This window comes from Aethalodelphis obliquidens, unplaced genomic scaffold (genome assembly GCF_003676395.1).
Source record: "Aethalodelphis obliquidens isolate GAN/ISIS:26980383/991018 unplaced genomic scaffold, ASM367639v1 scaffold113, whole genome shotgun sequence".
Classification (NCBI taxonomy): Eukaryota; Metazoa; Chordata; class Mammalia; order Artiodactyla; family Delphinidae; genus Aethalodelphis; species Aethalodelphis obliquidens.
The window spans coordinates 1562917-1579261 of record NW_020838057.1 but is presented as its reverse complement, the minus strand read 5'-3'; the positions used below and the strand labels follow the sequence as shown (position 1 = coordinate 1579261).

Genomic DNA, 16345 nt, shown 5'->3' with positions numbered 1-16345 from the left:
GCAGCTCCAAAAAACACTGGTGGTTCATAAAACTGTCCTCATCTCAGGGTGACCTCGGGACCCACCAAAAATTCTAACATCCAGGTCACATTAGTCCCAGAGCCCTGTAGTCTACCCCAGGAGGCTTTGGACAACAATTCAAATTAGATCAAAACTGGAGTGAAAACCATTCTCCACCATGATACTATCCTTATTGAAGAAAACAAAGATTGGAACACCCACGAAAGATGTGGCTTAAACTATAGTCTTTATTTTTTCACAGAGTAGAGCAAATGGAGGCAGATAGTTCCCAAACAGGGTGATCTGGAGCTAGAAACATCCATCGTGAGCATGACATGAGACAATACCACCAAGGAAAGTAAACTGTAAGCTGCCAAGGGAACCCACATTTGGTCACAGTGGTCAAAGCTGCTTAGGTCCTGTCCTTGACAGAAGAGCATGACAACACCCAAGTGCTCAGGCTATTCATGCTTCCCTCCAGAGAAAGGACAGCACAAAAGTCTACCTACCCTGATCACAATGCGATGACTGATGCCCAGTACTGGGATCTGCCACTTGGGAGAGGTAAAAAACTTACAGTGATATTGAGTCCAGCAAGGGGCTTGCACAGGTTAGAAAGTAGAGTATAGCTCCTGAAAAGCTTCCTATGAAGCCAGTACTCATAGGCAATCTGCACACGAGGGCTGTTCAGATGTATGGCATTCAACTTCCAGTTGATGACTTCCTCAGAGAGTCTATTCAGTATGATGTATTAACTAAGGAGACAACTCATTCACTGCTCTCATCTCATTTGAAGGCCCTTCTCTAGATGAACTTTCTGGTATCAAATAAGGTAAGACCTTTGGCTGAAAGCTTTCCTACATTTGCTGTACTCATAGGGTCTATCTGAGCTGTGAAGTTTCTAGTGCTCAGTCAGAGCAGACCTTTGACAGAAAACTTTTCCACATCTGCTGCACTGATGAGGCCTTTCTGGGGTGTGAGCTTTTCGGTGTTGAGTAAGCTGGATGCTTTGGCCAAAGAATTCTCCTCATTCAGAATTCTCATATGGTTTTTCTCCAATGTGAACTCTGGTGCTTAATAAGAGTAGAGCTTTGGCTAAAACACTTTCCACATTCACTGCACTTATAAGGCCTTTCGCCAGTGTGAACTCTCTGGTGCGTAGTGAGAATAGAGTTTTGGCTAAAACATTTCCCACATTCACTGCACTTGTAAGTCTTTGCTCCAGTGTGAATTCTCTGGTGGACCTGAAGGTGGGCCCTTTGCCTAAAGGACTTCCCACATTCACTACACTCATAAGGCCTTTCCCCAGTGTGAATTCTTCTATGTTTAATGAGGCTGGCGATGTACCTAAAGACTTTCCCACATTCACTGCACTCATAAGGCCTCTCTCCAGTGTGGACTCTCTGATGCTGAACAAGCATGCGTTTATAGGTGAAGGCTTTTCTGCATTCTCCACATTCATAAGGTCTCTCTCCAGTGTGGACTCTCTGGTGCTGAATAAGTTTGCTTTTAGTTATGAAGGTTTTCCCACATTCACTGCACTCGTAAGGCTTGGCTCCAGTGTGAATTCTCTGGTGAACAATAAGTTGGGCGTTTTGTCTAAAGAACTTCCCACATTCTCTACACTCATAAGGCCTTTCCCCAGTGTGAATTCTTCTATGTATAACAAGGTTGGAGTTGCATCTAAAGACTTTCCCACATTCACTGCATTCATAAGGTCTTTCTCCAGTGTGGACTCTCTGGTGCTGAGCAAGCCTGTATTTACGGCAGAAGGCTTTCCCACATTCACTGCACCTGTAACGCTTTTCTCCATTGTGAAAGGCCTCTACAAACTTGGTGTCCTTTTGTGGAGTGACCTGGTGCTGGAGAAGGCCAGAGCTACAAGGGAAATCCTTCCCAGACTCCTGGAATGTGAAAGACTTCTTGGATGCATGGACGGTGTGGCTCTTCATAAAGGTCTTACCCATGTCTCTTCTAAAGAGTTCCTCTCCAGTGTGCTGGTGAAACTGCACACCTGCCCCACAGAGTTTCTGGCCAGGGTTTGTGCCAAGGTCCTCAGCTAGATGCAAACCACCTTCTAAGGACAGGCAGCACATCTGCCAGGGATAGGACTTCAGGGTGGACAGGTCTGCCTCTGAAGTATTTATTTGTGGCACTTCTACAGAAACATTCTGCTCAGAAGGTGTCTGCTTGTTCTCTGCTATATACCAACACCCTGAAAGCAGAGAAATACGGGTAAACTTGACATAGGATTTTGGTATAAGGAGGCAGCCCCATCACAAATGTTTGTCTGACATAGAAAGGAATAAATCTATGGGACTGTTTTCAAGACAAGAAGTTGCAGGGAGGCTAGGCAAGCCTTGCTGTACAGTACTGACCCTCTACACATCACAGGACAGGGAGCACTCACCAGGCAAATGACAGAAGGATGCGGTGGAATGCATAAAGGAGCTAGGGGTCCACAACTCATTCCTCCAGGAACAGTTTTCACTAGGACCTTGGCTGCTGGTGACATGTGTGTGCTATGTGGAAAGCTGTGTCCAGGTCCAGGAAAATCTGATTTTCACTAAGTAGCTGGTGTTCAAGGACTATTTTGAGGAGAGATGCAGACCTCATGAAACATTAAGTGTAGGTGAACAGTGGAAAGCACAGCAGAGGGAGGATGGAGAGGAAAAATTAGGAGTGGAAGACAGAGAGGTGAGGGATAATTCTGGGTTGGAAGTCAGAGGAAAAATCACAGGAGGCAAGTGTCAAGGATGGAGGAGAAACAGAAATGAGGTACACAGTCACTGGCCTTGACACCAAAACAGTGTTGGGTATGGGACATGTTCCTGATATGATGTGAATCAAACCATGATGTCACTTCCTCCCCCAATGCTAATTACCAGGGCCAGGCCATATTTGAGCCCCTCTTGCTCTGTCTGGAGTCATGTCCACTCTGTCATGTACCCAGGGTTCTCCTCTCAGCTCCAGCTGGACAACATGGTACCTAGAAGATGAAAGTCCTAAGAGAAAGACACAACAGGTGAACAGTCGGTACTGGCCTGAGGTGCAACCAATCCCAAAACAACCTCAGGAAAAAAATATGTAACAAAAAGAATCTTTCAGATGAGGGTCTCACAGAAACAGTCAAGAAGACCCCACAAATACTGACCACATTAACTCCCAACAATTCCTGGAATGGTAAGGCCCCAAGAAATGTCAGCTGGAAGGTGGCAGAGCCTGGAGCACAGAGGTGCAAGGGTCTATGGAGTCAACTTAGCAGGGAGTGGCTGAGACTAGTGGAACCCATTGAACTAATTCCAAGTCTTATGACCCAGAAAAACTTCACTGAAAAAACTTCAGAGCCGCTGGTATTGGGGATACTCCTGAAAGGAGATCGTATACACATTCACTCAGCCTTGGCACCAACAACACAGATGAGAGGGAAGCAGTAATATAGATGTGCCCACTGTCTAGCTGTGAAAAAACAGACGTGCTTTTGGAAAAACGGGGAAAGGCGGAGACCTGCCTGGGATGCTGGGATAGGTGTGAGGGCCTTACCCAATGACGCAGCAAGTGCAAAGGTCTCCAGCATGACATCGTGGTACAGGAATCTCTGGGCCTCATCAAGAAGCTTCCATTCCTCCTGGGAAAAGTATACAGCCACGTCCTCAAAGGTCACAGAGCCCTGTGATGACAGGGACAGATGTCTCCATAAGCAGCCTCTCTCCCCAGGACCCCATAAGTGCCCCTAACCCATACTCACTCGGTTCATCTTCCTCCCCAGCTCCCTAACTTAGAGGGCACTGGTACCTAATAACTATTCATACTTCCTTGAGCACTAGGTACAACTCTCAGCAACAACAGGTAGGTAGGTGGGCAGACAGATGCCATCTAAGCTGTGAGCCTGGTATGCATGTCTCCCTCCCTCTCCTGCAAGACAACAGCCTGAGAGTCCCCAGGATCATGTCTCCCAGACACAAACAAACTTGGGCTCATCATTCTCTGTTAAACTCCTGGTATGAGGGCTCTGGGGCAATTTGGTCACACACCTTCCCCACATGCATACTCACTGGCTAACTCCTCATACATCTGATCCCCATCACCACCACCCAGCCCACAAAACTGGCATGTCTCCTGCCTCCTCACATACCCTCCTGCACATGGCATCAGAAAGTTCCTGCCAATGCAACAGGATCCCACCATACCCCAACTCTCCACCGGTCTGTTCTGAATGCTTCCCCACCAGGCCTTGTTCCTGACTTTAACCTCAGTCAAAACATGCAAATCTAAATACGCCTGTTCATGTTCCACCTCTGTATTGCACATTATGTCTCTTCACCAGTTGCAATCTCTGTCCATATAACACCCATTCAAAATCCACACCCACTTGACACACCTTAGGTAAACTCATCTGACATTCTGTCAGAAACTACCCAAGTTCCACCACAAAAGCCTAGTGAGTGCACAGGAAGAAAAATAACCACCAGCCTGACTTTACTTTTACTTCACCTACATTCTGCTTTCCCTCTGCATCAATTAATCAATTTCATAAGCACTCCCCCATAAAAAACTGAGCCACCTGATGGACTTTCCCTCCCGCCCCCCACCTTCCCACTGATGACCACTCTTCTTATCTGTCTTTGTGACAGCCCCCTTATCTTCCCTTGTCCCCTAATGGCAACCTGAAGCCTCCGCCAGCACTCTAGATCTGCACGTTCAGCCGTCCCCTTGTCTCCTATACTTGGAGTCACTGGAACATCTGAGAATCAAAACAGCCAAAACCCAATTCCTAATATTCTCACGGAAAAGGACCGCTACCACTGACTTCCCCATCTCAGTTGATGGCACTGCCACCCTTCCAGATGCAAAGGGAAAAAAAACTTGGAGTTATCCGTGAGCCCTCCACATTAGAAAATCTGATCAGTCCCTACTTTAAAAGCAAATCCAGAAGCCAAGTATTTCTCCTACCTCCTCATGCACCACTTTGGTCCAGCAAGAACTAATGTGCATCTGGATGACTGCAATACCTCCTTCATTATCTCCTTTTCTTTCTCTCCCCCAGTCTCTTGTGCACTCTGCAGCCAGGAGTAGCCTCTTAAAACCTAAGTCACATCACTTTCCCTCTCTGTTCCAAAAATTCCATGTCTTCCATCATTCTCAGAACAGAAACCTCTTCTCAGTCTACCATTCTAGGTCTAACTCTGGCCCCCTTGCTCTCTGTTCTTACCAGCTGTTAACAAAGACCTACAAGTCCTAAAACACTCCCATCTCAATCTCATCCTCAAACATTTATATATATTACCTGCTATACCTAAGACAACCTTTCACATCTCAGTCCACTGGCTGCCAAAAATGGGAATCTCTCCATATAACCTCTGGCCTGGACTTGGAAACCTGGGCTTAGGGTCGCCAGACACCAAGTCCAGGAAGAGTGGCAGCAAAAGACTTATAGGACACCTGACACTCACCAGTGCAGGGTCCATAAGTGGTTCTGCTGAATGTGGAACCTGTGGGAAGAGTAGGGCCATGTAATATTAATTCCCATCAGCAACATAGACAAAAAAGTTTAATGAGTGAACCATTTAATATTTCAGATGAAGACAAATGCTCAAGAGGAAACTAAAGCATAAAAGAGGGCAGAAAATGTTACAGTTGTACCATAAGGTCATGTGGATATCTTGAGAAAAGGCCTTCCAAAAGTGGGACAAACAAGTACAAAGCCTCTCTATCAGAGTCATGCCTGGTGTCTTTGAGCAGCATTTACAAAGCTAGTATGACTGGAGCCCAGTGAGCCCAGAAGAATAAGGGATTGTGTTGGCAAGGAAATGGTGTTGGCATGTCATAAAGCACTATTATAGTCCTAAGTCACAAATATCAAAATTAAGTCTCATTTTACATACAGGTCTGTTTCTGACACTTCCATTTGATTCCCTCTTCTATTTCTCCCTTGCTAATAATATATTTTTCTCTTCTTGTAGCTTGTAGTTGGCCCTCACATCTGATCAGAAGTTCGTATATTATACTTCCTTTTCCAATTTTACTTGGTTATCTTTTTGTTTTGTTGTTGTTGTTGTTGTTTTTTTGCAGTATGCGGGCCTCTCACTGTTGTGGCCTCTCCCGTTGTGGAGCACAGGCTCCAGACACGCAGGCTCAGCGGCCATGGCTCACAGGCCCAGCCACTCTGTGGCATGTGGGGTCTTCCCGGACCAGGACATGAACCCGTGTCCCCTGCATTGGCAGGTGGACTCTCAACAACTGCACCACCAGGGAGGCCCCTTTGTTATCTTATAAATTATTGCTTTATATAAATTTCAGCTTACATAATCCATATACTAAATTCTGATTAGAAATTATTATAACATTATGGAAACTGATTCAAGATGGCAGAGTAGAAGGATGTGTGTTCACTGCCTTTTGTGAGCGCACTGGAATTACAACTTACTACTGAACGATCATTGACAGGAAGACACTGGAACTCAGGAAAAAAGATACCCCACATCCAAAGACAAAGCAGAAACCGCAATGAGAGAGTAGGAGAGGTGCAATCACAATAAAATCAAATTCCATAACTACTGGATGGGTGACTCACAAACTGGAGAACACTTATAGCACAGAAGTCCACCCACTGGAGTGAAGGTTCTGAGCCCCAAGTCAGGGTTCCAACCTTGAGGTCTGGCAACAGGAGGAGGAATTCCCAGAGAAACAGACTTTGAAGGCTAGCAGAATTTGACTACAGGACTTCGACAGGACTGGGGGAAACATATACTCCAAGCTTGGAGGGCATACACAAAGTAGTGTGCACATCAGGACCCAAGGGGAAGGAGTAGTGACTCCATAGGAGACTGAGCCAGACCTACCAGCTAGTGTTGGAAGGTATCCTGCAGATGCAGAATATGGCTGTGTCTCACCACAGGGACAAGAATAGCGGCAGCAGAAGCTCCGGGAAGTACTTGGCATGAGCCCTCCCAGAGTCCACCATTAGCCCCATCAAAGAGGCTGTAGCCTCCAGTGCTGCATCGCCTCAGGCCAAACAACCAACAGGGAGGGAACTCAGCCCCACTCATCAGCAGACAAAACAATTAAAGTTTTACTGAGCTCTGCCCACCAGAGCAACACCCAGCTCTACCCACCACCAGTCCCTCCCATCAGGAAGCTTGCAAAAGCCTCTTAGATAGCCTCATCCACCAGAGGGCAGACAGCAGAAGCAAGAAAAACTACAATGCTGCAGCCTGTGGAATGAAAACCACGTTCACAGAAAAACAAACAAAATGAAAAGGCAGATGACTATGTACCAGATGAAGAAACAAGATAAAATCCCAGAAAAACTACTAAATGAAGTGGAGATAGGCAAAACTCGGAAAAAGAATGGAGGCAAAGATCAAGAAGATGCAAAAAATGTTTAAAAAGACCTAGAAGAATTAAAGAACAAACAAACAGAGATGAATAATACAATAACCAAAATGAAAAATATACTAGAAGGAATCAATACCAGAATAACTGAGGCAGAACTCACCTGGAAGACAGAATGGTGGAATTCACTCCTGCAGAACAAAGAAAAAAGAATGAAAAGAAAAGAAGACAGTCTAAGAGACCTCTGGGACAAAGTTAAATGCAACAGCATTCGTATTATACAGGTCCCAGAAGCAGAAGAGAGAGACAACGGACCTGAGAAACTATTTGAAGAGATTATAGTTGAAAACTTCCCTAACATGGGAAAGGAAATAGCCACCCAAGTCTGGGAATCACAGAGAGTCCCAGGCAGAACAAACCCAAGGAGTAACATGCTGAGACACATAGTAATCAAACTAACAAAAATGAAAGACAAAAAAAAATTATTGAAAGCAGCAAAGGAAAAATGACAAATAACACACAAGGGAACTCCCATAAGGTTAACAGCTGATTTCTCAGCAGAAACTCTACAAGCCAGAAGGGAGTGGCATGATATATTTAAAGTGATGAAAAGAACCTACACGAAGATTAATCTCATTCAGGATCTCATTCAGATTTGACGGAGAAATCAAAACCTTTACAGACCAGCAAAAGCTAAGAGAATTCAGCATCACAAAACCAGCTCTATAACAAATGCTAAAGGAACTTCTCTAAGTGGGAAACACAAGAGAAGAAAAGGACCTACAAAAACAAACCCAAAACAATTAAGAAAATCGTGACAGGAACATCCATATCGGTAATTACCTTAAACGTGAATGGATTAAATGCTCCAACCAAAAGACACAGGCTCGCTGAATGGATACAAAAACAAGACCCATATACATGCTGTCTACAAGAGACCCACTTAAGGGGTAAGACTTAGGGACACATAAGACTGAAAGTGAGGGGATGGAAAAAGATATTCCATGCAAATGGAAATCAAAAGACAGCTGGAGTAGCAATACTCATAGCAGATAAAATAGACTTTAAGATAAAGAATGTTACAAGAGACTAGGAAGGACACTACATAATGACAAAGGGATCAATCCAAGAAGTGATAACAATTATAAATATATATGCACCCAACATAGGAGCACCTCAATACATGAGGCAAATGCTAACAGCCATAAAAGAGGAAATTGACAGTAACACAATAATGATGGGGGACTTTAAGACCTCACTTACATTAATGGACAGATCATCCAGACAGAAAATTAATAAAGAAACACAAGCTTTAAATGACGCAGTAGGCCAGATAGATTTAATTGATATTTATAGAACATTCCATCCAAAAACAGCAGATTACACTTTCTTCTCAAGTGCACACAGAACATTCTCCAGGATAGATCACATCCTGGGTCACAAGTCAAGCCTCAGTAAATTTAAAAAAATTGAAATCATATTAAGGATCTTTTCCAACCACAATGCTATGAGATTAGAAATCAATTACAGGGGAAAAAGGTAAAAAACACACACAGAGGCTAAACAGTATGTTACTAAATAACCAAGAGATCACTGAAGAAATCAAAAAATATCTAGAGACAAATGACAATGAAAACACAACGATCCAAAACCTATGGGATACAGCAAAAGCAGTTCTAAGAGGGAAGTTTATAGCAATACAAGCCTACCTCAAGAAACAAGAAAAATCTCAAATAAACAATCTAAACTTAGACCTAAAGGAACTAGAGAAAGAAGAACAAACAAAACTCAAAGTTAGTAGAAGGAAAGAAATCATAAAGATAAGAGCAGAAATAAATGAAATAGAAACAAAGAAAACAATAGCAAAGATCAATAAAACTAAAAGCTGGTTCTTTGAGAAGATAAACAAAACTGATAAACCTTTAGCCAGACTCATCAAGAAAAAGAGGGAGAGGACTCAAATCAATAAAATTAGAAATGAAAAATGAGAAGTTACAACAGACACCACAGAAATACAAAGCATCGTAAGAGACTACTAAGGGACTTCCCTGGTAGTACAGTGGTTAAGAATCCACCTGCCAATGCAGGGGACACAGGTTTGGGCCCTGCTCTGGGATAATCCCACATGCCGTGGAGCAACTAAGCCCGTGCACCACAACTACTGAGCCCAGGTGCCACAACTAATGAAGCCTGCATGCCTAGAGCTTGTGCTCCACAACAAGAGAAGCTGCCACACTGAGGAGTCCACACACCGCAACAAAGACCCAATGCAGCCAAAAATAAATAAAATAAATAAATAAATAAAATTTTTAATTGAAGAATAAAAGCCATATGATCATCTCAATAGATGCAGAAAAAGCTTATGACAAAATTCAACATTCATTTACATGATAAAAACCCTCCAGAAAGTGGGCATCGAGGGAACCTACCTCAACATAATAAAGGCCATATACAATAAACCCACAGCAAACATCATTCTCAATGGTGGAAAACTGAAAGCATTTCCTGTAAGATCAGGAACAAGACAAGGATGTCCATTCTTGCCACTATTATTCAACATAATTCTTGAAGTAGTAGTCATGGCAATCAGAGAAGAAAAAATAAAAGGAATACAAATTGGAAAAGAAGAAGTAAAAGTGTCACTGTTTGCAGATGACATGATACTATACATAGAGAATCCTAAAGATGCCACCAGAAAACTACTAGAGCTCATCAATGAATTTGGTAAAGTTGCAGGATACAAAATTAATGCATAAAAGTCTCTTGCATTCCTATACACTAACAATGAAAGATCAGAAAGAGAAATTAAGGAAATAATCCCATTCACCATTGCAACAAAAAAGAATAAAATACCTAGGAATAAATGTACCAAGGAGGTAAAAGACCTGTACTCAGAAACTGTAATACACTGATGAAAGAAAACAAAGATGACACAGATGGAGAGATATACCATGTTCTTGGATTGGAAGAATCAATATTGTGAAAATGACTATACTACCCAAAGCAATTTACAGATTCAATGCAATCTCTATCAAATTACCAGTGGCATTTTTTACAGAACTAGAACAAAAAAATCTTAAAATCTGTATGGAGACACAAAAGACCCCGAATAGCAAAAGCAGTGTTGAGGGAATAAAACGGCACTGGAGGAATCAGACTCCTTGTCTTTAGACTATACTACAAAGCTACAGTAATCAAAACAATATGGTACTGACACAAGAACAGAAATATAGATCAATGGAACAGGACAGAAAGCCCAGAGAAAAACTCAAGCACCTATGGTCAACTAATCTATGACAAAAGAGGCAAGGATATACAATGGAGAAAAGACAGTCTCTTCAATAAGTGGTGCTGGGAAAACTGGACAGCTACATGTAGAGAATGAAATTAGAACACTCCCTAACACCATACACAAAAATAAACTCAAAATGGATTAGAGACCTAAATGTAAGACTGGACACTATAAAACTCTCAGAGGAAAATATAGGAAGAACACTCTTTGACATAAATCACAGCAAGATCTTTTTTGATCCACCTCCTAGAGTAATGGAAATAAAAACAAAAATAAACAAATGGGACCTAATAAAGGTTAAAAGCTTTTGCAAAGCAAAGGAAACCACAAACAAGACGAAAAGACAGCCCTCAGAATGGGAGAAAATACTTGCAAATGAATCAATGGACAAAGGATTAATCTCCAAAATATGTAGACAGATCATGCAGCTCAATATTAAAAAAACATACAACCCAATCCAAAAATGGGCAGAAGACCTAATTAGACATTTCTCCAAAGACATACAGATGACCAAGAAGCACATGAAAAGTCACTCAACATCACTAATTATTAGAGAAATGCAAATCAAAACTGCAATGAGGTGTCATCTCACACCAGTTAGAATGGGCATCATAAGAAAATCTGCAAACAACAAATGCTAGAGAGGGTGTGGAGAAAAGGGAACTGTCTTTCACTGTTGGTGGGAATGTAAATTGATACAGCCATATGACGAAGAGTATGGAGGTTCCTTAAAAAGCTAAAAATAGAATTACCATATGACCCAGCAATCCAATACTGGGCATATACCCAGAGAAAATTGTAAATCAAAAAGACTCATGCAGGGACTTCCCTGGTGGCACAGTGGTTAAGAATCTGCCTGCCAATGCAGGGGACAAGGGTTCAAGCCCGGGTCTGGGAAGATTCCACACGCTGCAGAGCAACTAAGCCTGTGTGTCACAACTACTAAGCCTGCACTGTAGAGCCCACAAGCCACAACTACTGAAGCCCACATGCCTAAAGCCCATGCTCCGCAACAAGGAACTGCAACGAGAAGCCCACGCACTGCAATGAAGAGTAGCCCATTCTTGCCACAACCAGAGAAAGCCGCGCACAGCAACGAAGACCCAACATAGCCATAAATAAATAAATAAATAAATAAATGATGCATGCACCCCAAAGTTCACTGCAGCACTATTTACAAGAGCCAGGTCATGGAAACAACCTAAATGCCCATCGACAGACGACTGGATAAAGATGTGGTACATATATACAATGGAATATTACTCAGCCATAAAAAGGAACAAAATTGGGTCATTTGTAGAGATGTGGATGGATCTAGAGACTGTTATACAGAGTGAAGTAAGTCAGAAAGAGAAAAACAAATATTGTATGTTAACACATATATGTGGAACCTAGAAAAATAGTACAGATGAACTGGTCTGCAGGGCAGAAATAGACACACAGATGTAGAGAACAAATGTATGGACACCAAGGGGGGGATGTTGGGGTGGGGGGAATGAATTGGGAGATTGGGATTGACATATACACACTAGTATGTATAAAATAAATAACTAATAAGAACCTGCTGTATATAAAAGAAATAATAAAACTCAAGAAAATTATTATAACATTATATAATAGAATTCAAGAATACAAATTTTAAATTTTTATCCATGTTATTTATATATCCTTTTTCTTTCATAAATATTCAGACAGATTTTCTGTAATTTCCTACCTGCTTTTTTCTCCTGCAGTAGAGAAGGGAACCACCATTTGTTGACTTCACAGTGAAAATGAATCTCAGAATTCCCTGGTGGTTCAGTGGCTAAAACTTGGTGCTTTCACTGCCATGGGTTCGATTTCAATCCCTGGTCTGGGAACTAAGATCCTGCTAGCTGCACAGTGTGGCCTAAAAAAAAAAGAGAGAGAGAGAGAGAGTTACAAGAAGAAAATGACACCAGAAAATTAATCTGTGATAAAGGGGTTGTTGCTGGCATCAGAGTAAAAGTGCTTGGCCTCCAGCAGTTTGAGATAAGTGGCTGTCAAAGATGACTCCTTAAACTTAAGACAAAGGAAACAACATATGAGACCTGACCTCTATTCCAACCTCATTATAAAAACATGGAAATTTCTTTGGTTCTAAACATCTTGATAAGGATTCCCAGCATTATAACTTTTTATCCTTACAAGGATTCATTTTGTCCCCCTTAAAACAAGTATTTTAACCAGATGTCTTAATCATTTTCTCTTCCAATACCAGCAGAGGATGATGACGTAACAGTAAAATAAATACTATTAACAGAGTACAATCACTGCAAAAGCAGAAACCCTCTAAGTGGCTGCATACTGTAAAACTGTAAGTTTACCTAATGCATGATGTGTATAAAAATACAACTACGGCATCACTAATCATTAGAGAAATGCAAATCAAAACTACAATAAGGTATCACCTCACACCAGTCAGAATGGCCATCATCAAAAAATCTACGAACAATAAATTGTAGAGAGAGTGTGAAGAAAAGGGAAGCCTCTTGCACTGTTGGTGGGGATGTAAATTGATACAGCCACTATGGAGAACAGTATGGAGGTTCTTTAAAAAACTAAAAATAGAACTACCATACGACCCAGCAATCCCACTACTGGGCATATACCCTGAGAAAACCATAATTCAAAAAGTGTCATATACCACAATGTTCACTGCAGCGCTATTGACAATAGCCAGGACATGGAAGCAACCTAAGTGTCCATCAACAGATGACTGGATAAGAAGATGTGGCACATATATACAATGGAATATTACTCAGCCATAAAAAGAAACGAAACTGAGTTATTTGTAGTGAGGTGGATGGACCTAGAGTCTGTCATACAGAGTGAAGTCAGAAAGAGAAAAACAAATACCGTATGCTAACACATATGTATGGAATCTTTAAAAAATAGGTTATGAAGAACGTAGGGGCAGGACAGGAATAAAGACGCAGATGTAGAAAATGGACTTGAGGACACGGGGAGGGGGAAGGGTAAGCTGGGACGAAGTGAGAGAGTGGCACTGACAGATATACACTACCAAATGTAAAACAGATAGCTAGTGGGAAGCAGCCGCATAGCACAGGGAGATCAGCTCGATCAGCTCAGTGCTTTGTGACCACCTAGAGGGATGGGATAGGGAGGGTGGGAGGGAGACGCAAGAGGGAGAGGATATGGGGATATATGTACATATAGCTGATTCACTTTGTTATAAAGCAGAAAGTAACACACCATTGTAAAGCAATTATACTCCAATAAAGATGTTAAAAAAAATACAACTAACTACGGGATAGATTAAGACTAAGTATAACAATCTCATTCAAAGCACTAAATTAAAATTAGTAACATGGAGCAAAACAAGATCAAAAAGTGGAAATGTCCATTTAAATACAATAATAATTTTAACATATACGCTAAACAAATGTGTGCTTTATATACCCCAGAAAGCAAGGAAGGTATGGCCAGCATAGCAATGTTTATAATTACAGAAAGGAGACCAAAAACAAACAAGCCAAAAGAAAAAAGCAAAGAAAGCCTTCAACAGCAGGATTTATAAAGATATTTTACTCATATACTGTATTCACACTATTAGAACACTGCAAAAGAAGGAAAATTAACGGATAGCCATGAAAAAATGGGTAAAGTCCCACCATATTGGGTGTGACACATCATAATACTTGTATGATTCCAGTCATAAGAGAGTTTTAAGATAACTGAGCGAAGGTAAACTATAGTCGTCGAATATTTTCCACACAGCTGAAACTATCAGGAAAAGCAACGAAATGCTTACTTGAAACATCAGACAATACCTTAACTTTTGGGGGATGGGGATAACTGTTATGAAAGGAACCCACAGGCGGCTTCTGGGGTCCTACTTATATCTCATATCTTGACTTGAGCAAAGAACGGGTATTAGTAAGAGCTGCTTATTCAACTGAACATGGAAGTTCCCTGCAATTTTTTTTTCCCCACGCACGTCTTATTTCAATATTCGGAAAACCAAGGTTTTGGGAAACAAAAAAACACAAACATAGGATGCTCGTTATAGAACATTGATAAGAACGAAAATACTGCAGAATGAGAAGAGTTGTCTGAGGGTCCGGAGGGAGCAGCATTTACCTGAATCGCACCCATCCGCTTGGCCGTCCCAGCGGAGTCTGTGGGCAATGGTGGGGCCCGGGCACGGAGGCCCGTCCCGGCCCCGAGACAGAGTCAGGCCGGATGGCGCCCACGCGGAGCCTCAGCCTTTCCTCAGAGCAGCGGACACAGCGCCTTCCTGGCTCCCTTCACCTGGTGCCGACCCAAGGTACCGGAGCGGGCACCAGCGAACAGGTCCGAGTTTAAAAATGTCGCCCGCGGTCGACGCCGGAAGGCCCGCCCAGACACCGCCCCCCTAGTACGGAAGTGGCTCTCTCCTGAGCCGTCATTGGTTCAGGGGCCCTTACGCGCCGCGCTTTGCCTTCAGGGTAATGTGGTTCACAGCGCTCTACGACCTGTCAAGTGGCGGTGCTCCCCACCTCTGGGAAAGTTCCTCCTCACCCTGAGGGTAGCTGGGAAGGAGTGTCCCAAGGCTCTGAGTACTGGCGGGGTTCACGCTTCTTAAAGGGGACGCACCCAGATATCCGCAGAACCACGCTTCTTAAAGGGGACGCACCCAGATTTCCGTGGAATGTAGTCTGTGCTGTTCAGAGAGAGGTACTCAGATATAATAGAGTTATATTCATATATATATATATATATATAAACTATAATAAAGTTATAGTTCAGATGTTCCCCAAACCTAAAAAAAACAAATGCGCACATGATACCAAATTGTCACTCAGCCACAAAGTGCATCCATCCATAGTTGGGGTCTAATAAACACGGTCTTACTGCTCTTCCAAAGTATGTAGGCTGATGCTTTAGACTCAATTTATGAGTCTCAGTGTGTTAGGTCAGGGTCAAGAAAGCAAAGTTTCCAGACAGGGCCATGATGGGGAAGACAGAGGAGGGATGTAGGATGGCCAGAAGCAGGTGGACAATGTGTTGTGTCTCTGCTTCCCTCAGAAGAAACGTAGAGCCAGTGACGAGTGTCCCATTCAGGGGTGGACACATAATTCTTACTCCACATTTAGATATGTATTCAGTTCTTTTCTAGAATCTAAGATCTACCTATCTCAAAAGAGTGACTTACCGCATGCCATTTTCTCCCTGGACAGTGACTCTACGGTCCCAGTCATAGTTTATTTACAAAGGGGGCATTTGAATCCTGAGATAAAGGATTGGTTTACATGATCCTCGTTCCTTGCTGGGTACAATATAATTTTACCCACAATTGCAGTAACAATGCATGGAGAGTTGATATCATCTCAGAAAAATATTTGTGAAATTTGGAAATTGCTGAAATCCATCATTATTTAATTATTCAAAGTTAGTGGCCAAAATAGCCCTTGACCATGTGAACAAGGTTAGGCTCTCAGTGCAGTTTCTAGAGACACTGAAGTCTGAGAAGTAAGGGAATAAAGCAGAGCACGTAGTTACACAGGAAACTTGGCTAGCTTGTGGTTATAGCTTTGTAACATGTGATCTATTATTTATTTATTTAAAATTTTTTTATTTAAGTACAGCTGGAAGGGCTATGTAAAGAGAGCAGACAGCTAAAAACAAACAGGGTATCTGTAGCATCATATTTATTCCCTCCTTAAGAAACATTCTTTAAGTTTCCCTCTTAAGAAA

General features: G+C 42.2%; 1 protein-coding gene across 1 annotated transcript; it reads right to left on the bottom strand.

The window, feature by feature from the left end:
- Positions 1–226: 226 nt before the first annotated feature.
- On the bottom strand, positions 227–14985 carry LOC113615263 (zinc finger protein 501-like). Its single transcript, XM_027097491.1, has 6 exons — positions 14750–14985; positions 12342–12515; positions 5454–5492; positions 3544–3670; positions 2886–3005; positions 227–2215 (listed from the first exon to the last, which is right to left on the bottom strand). Exons 3-6 carry the CDS (start codon positions 5466–5468, stop codon positions 1041–1043), a joined length of 1437 nt encoding a protein of 478 aa, XP_026953292.1. The 5' UTR covers positions 5469–5492; positions 12342–12515; positions 14750–14985; the 3' UTR covers positions 227–1040.
- Positions 14986–16345: the final 1360 nt, after the last annotated feature.

Excerpts from the sequence above, each read along its gene's own strand:
- LOC113615263 (XM_027097491.1), bottom strand. Across the intron at positions 3,006-3,543 it reads TGCACTTGCTGCGTCATTGG|GACTTTCATCTTCTAGGTAC; the intron begins GTAAGGCCCTCA and ends TCTTTCTCTTAG. Across the intron at positions 2,216-2,885 it reads TCAAATATGGCCTGGCCCTG|GGTGTTGGTATATAGCAGAG; the intron begins GTAATTAGCATT and ends CTCTGCTTTCAG.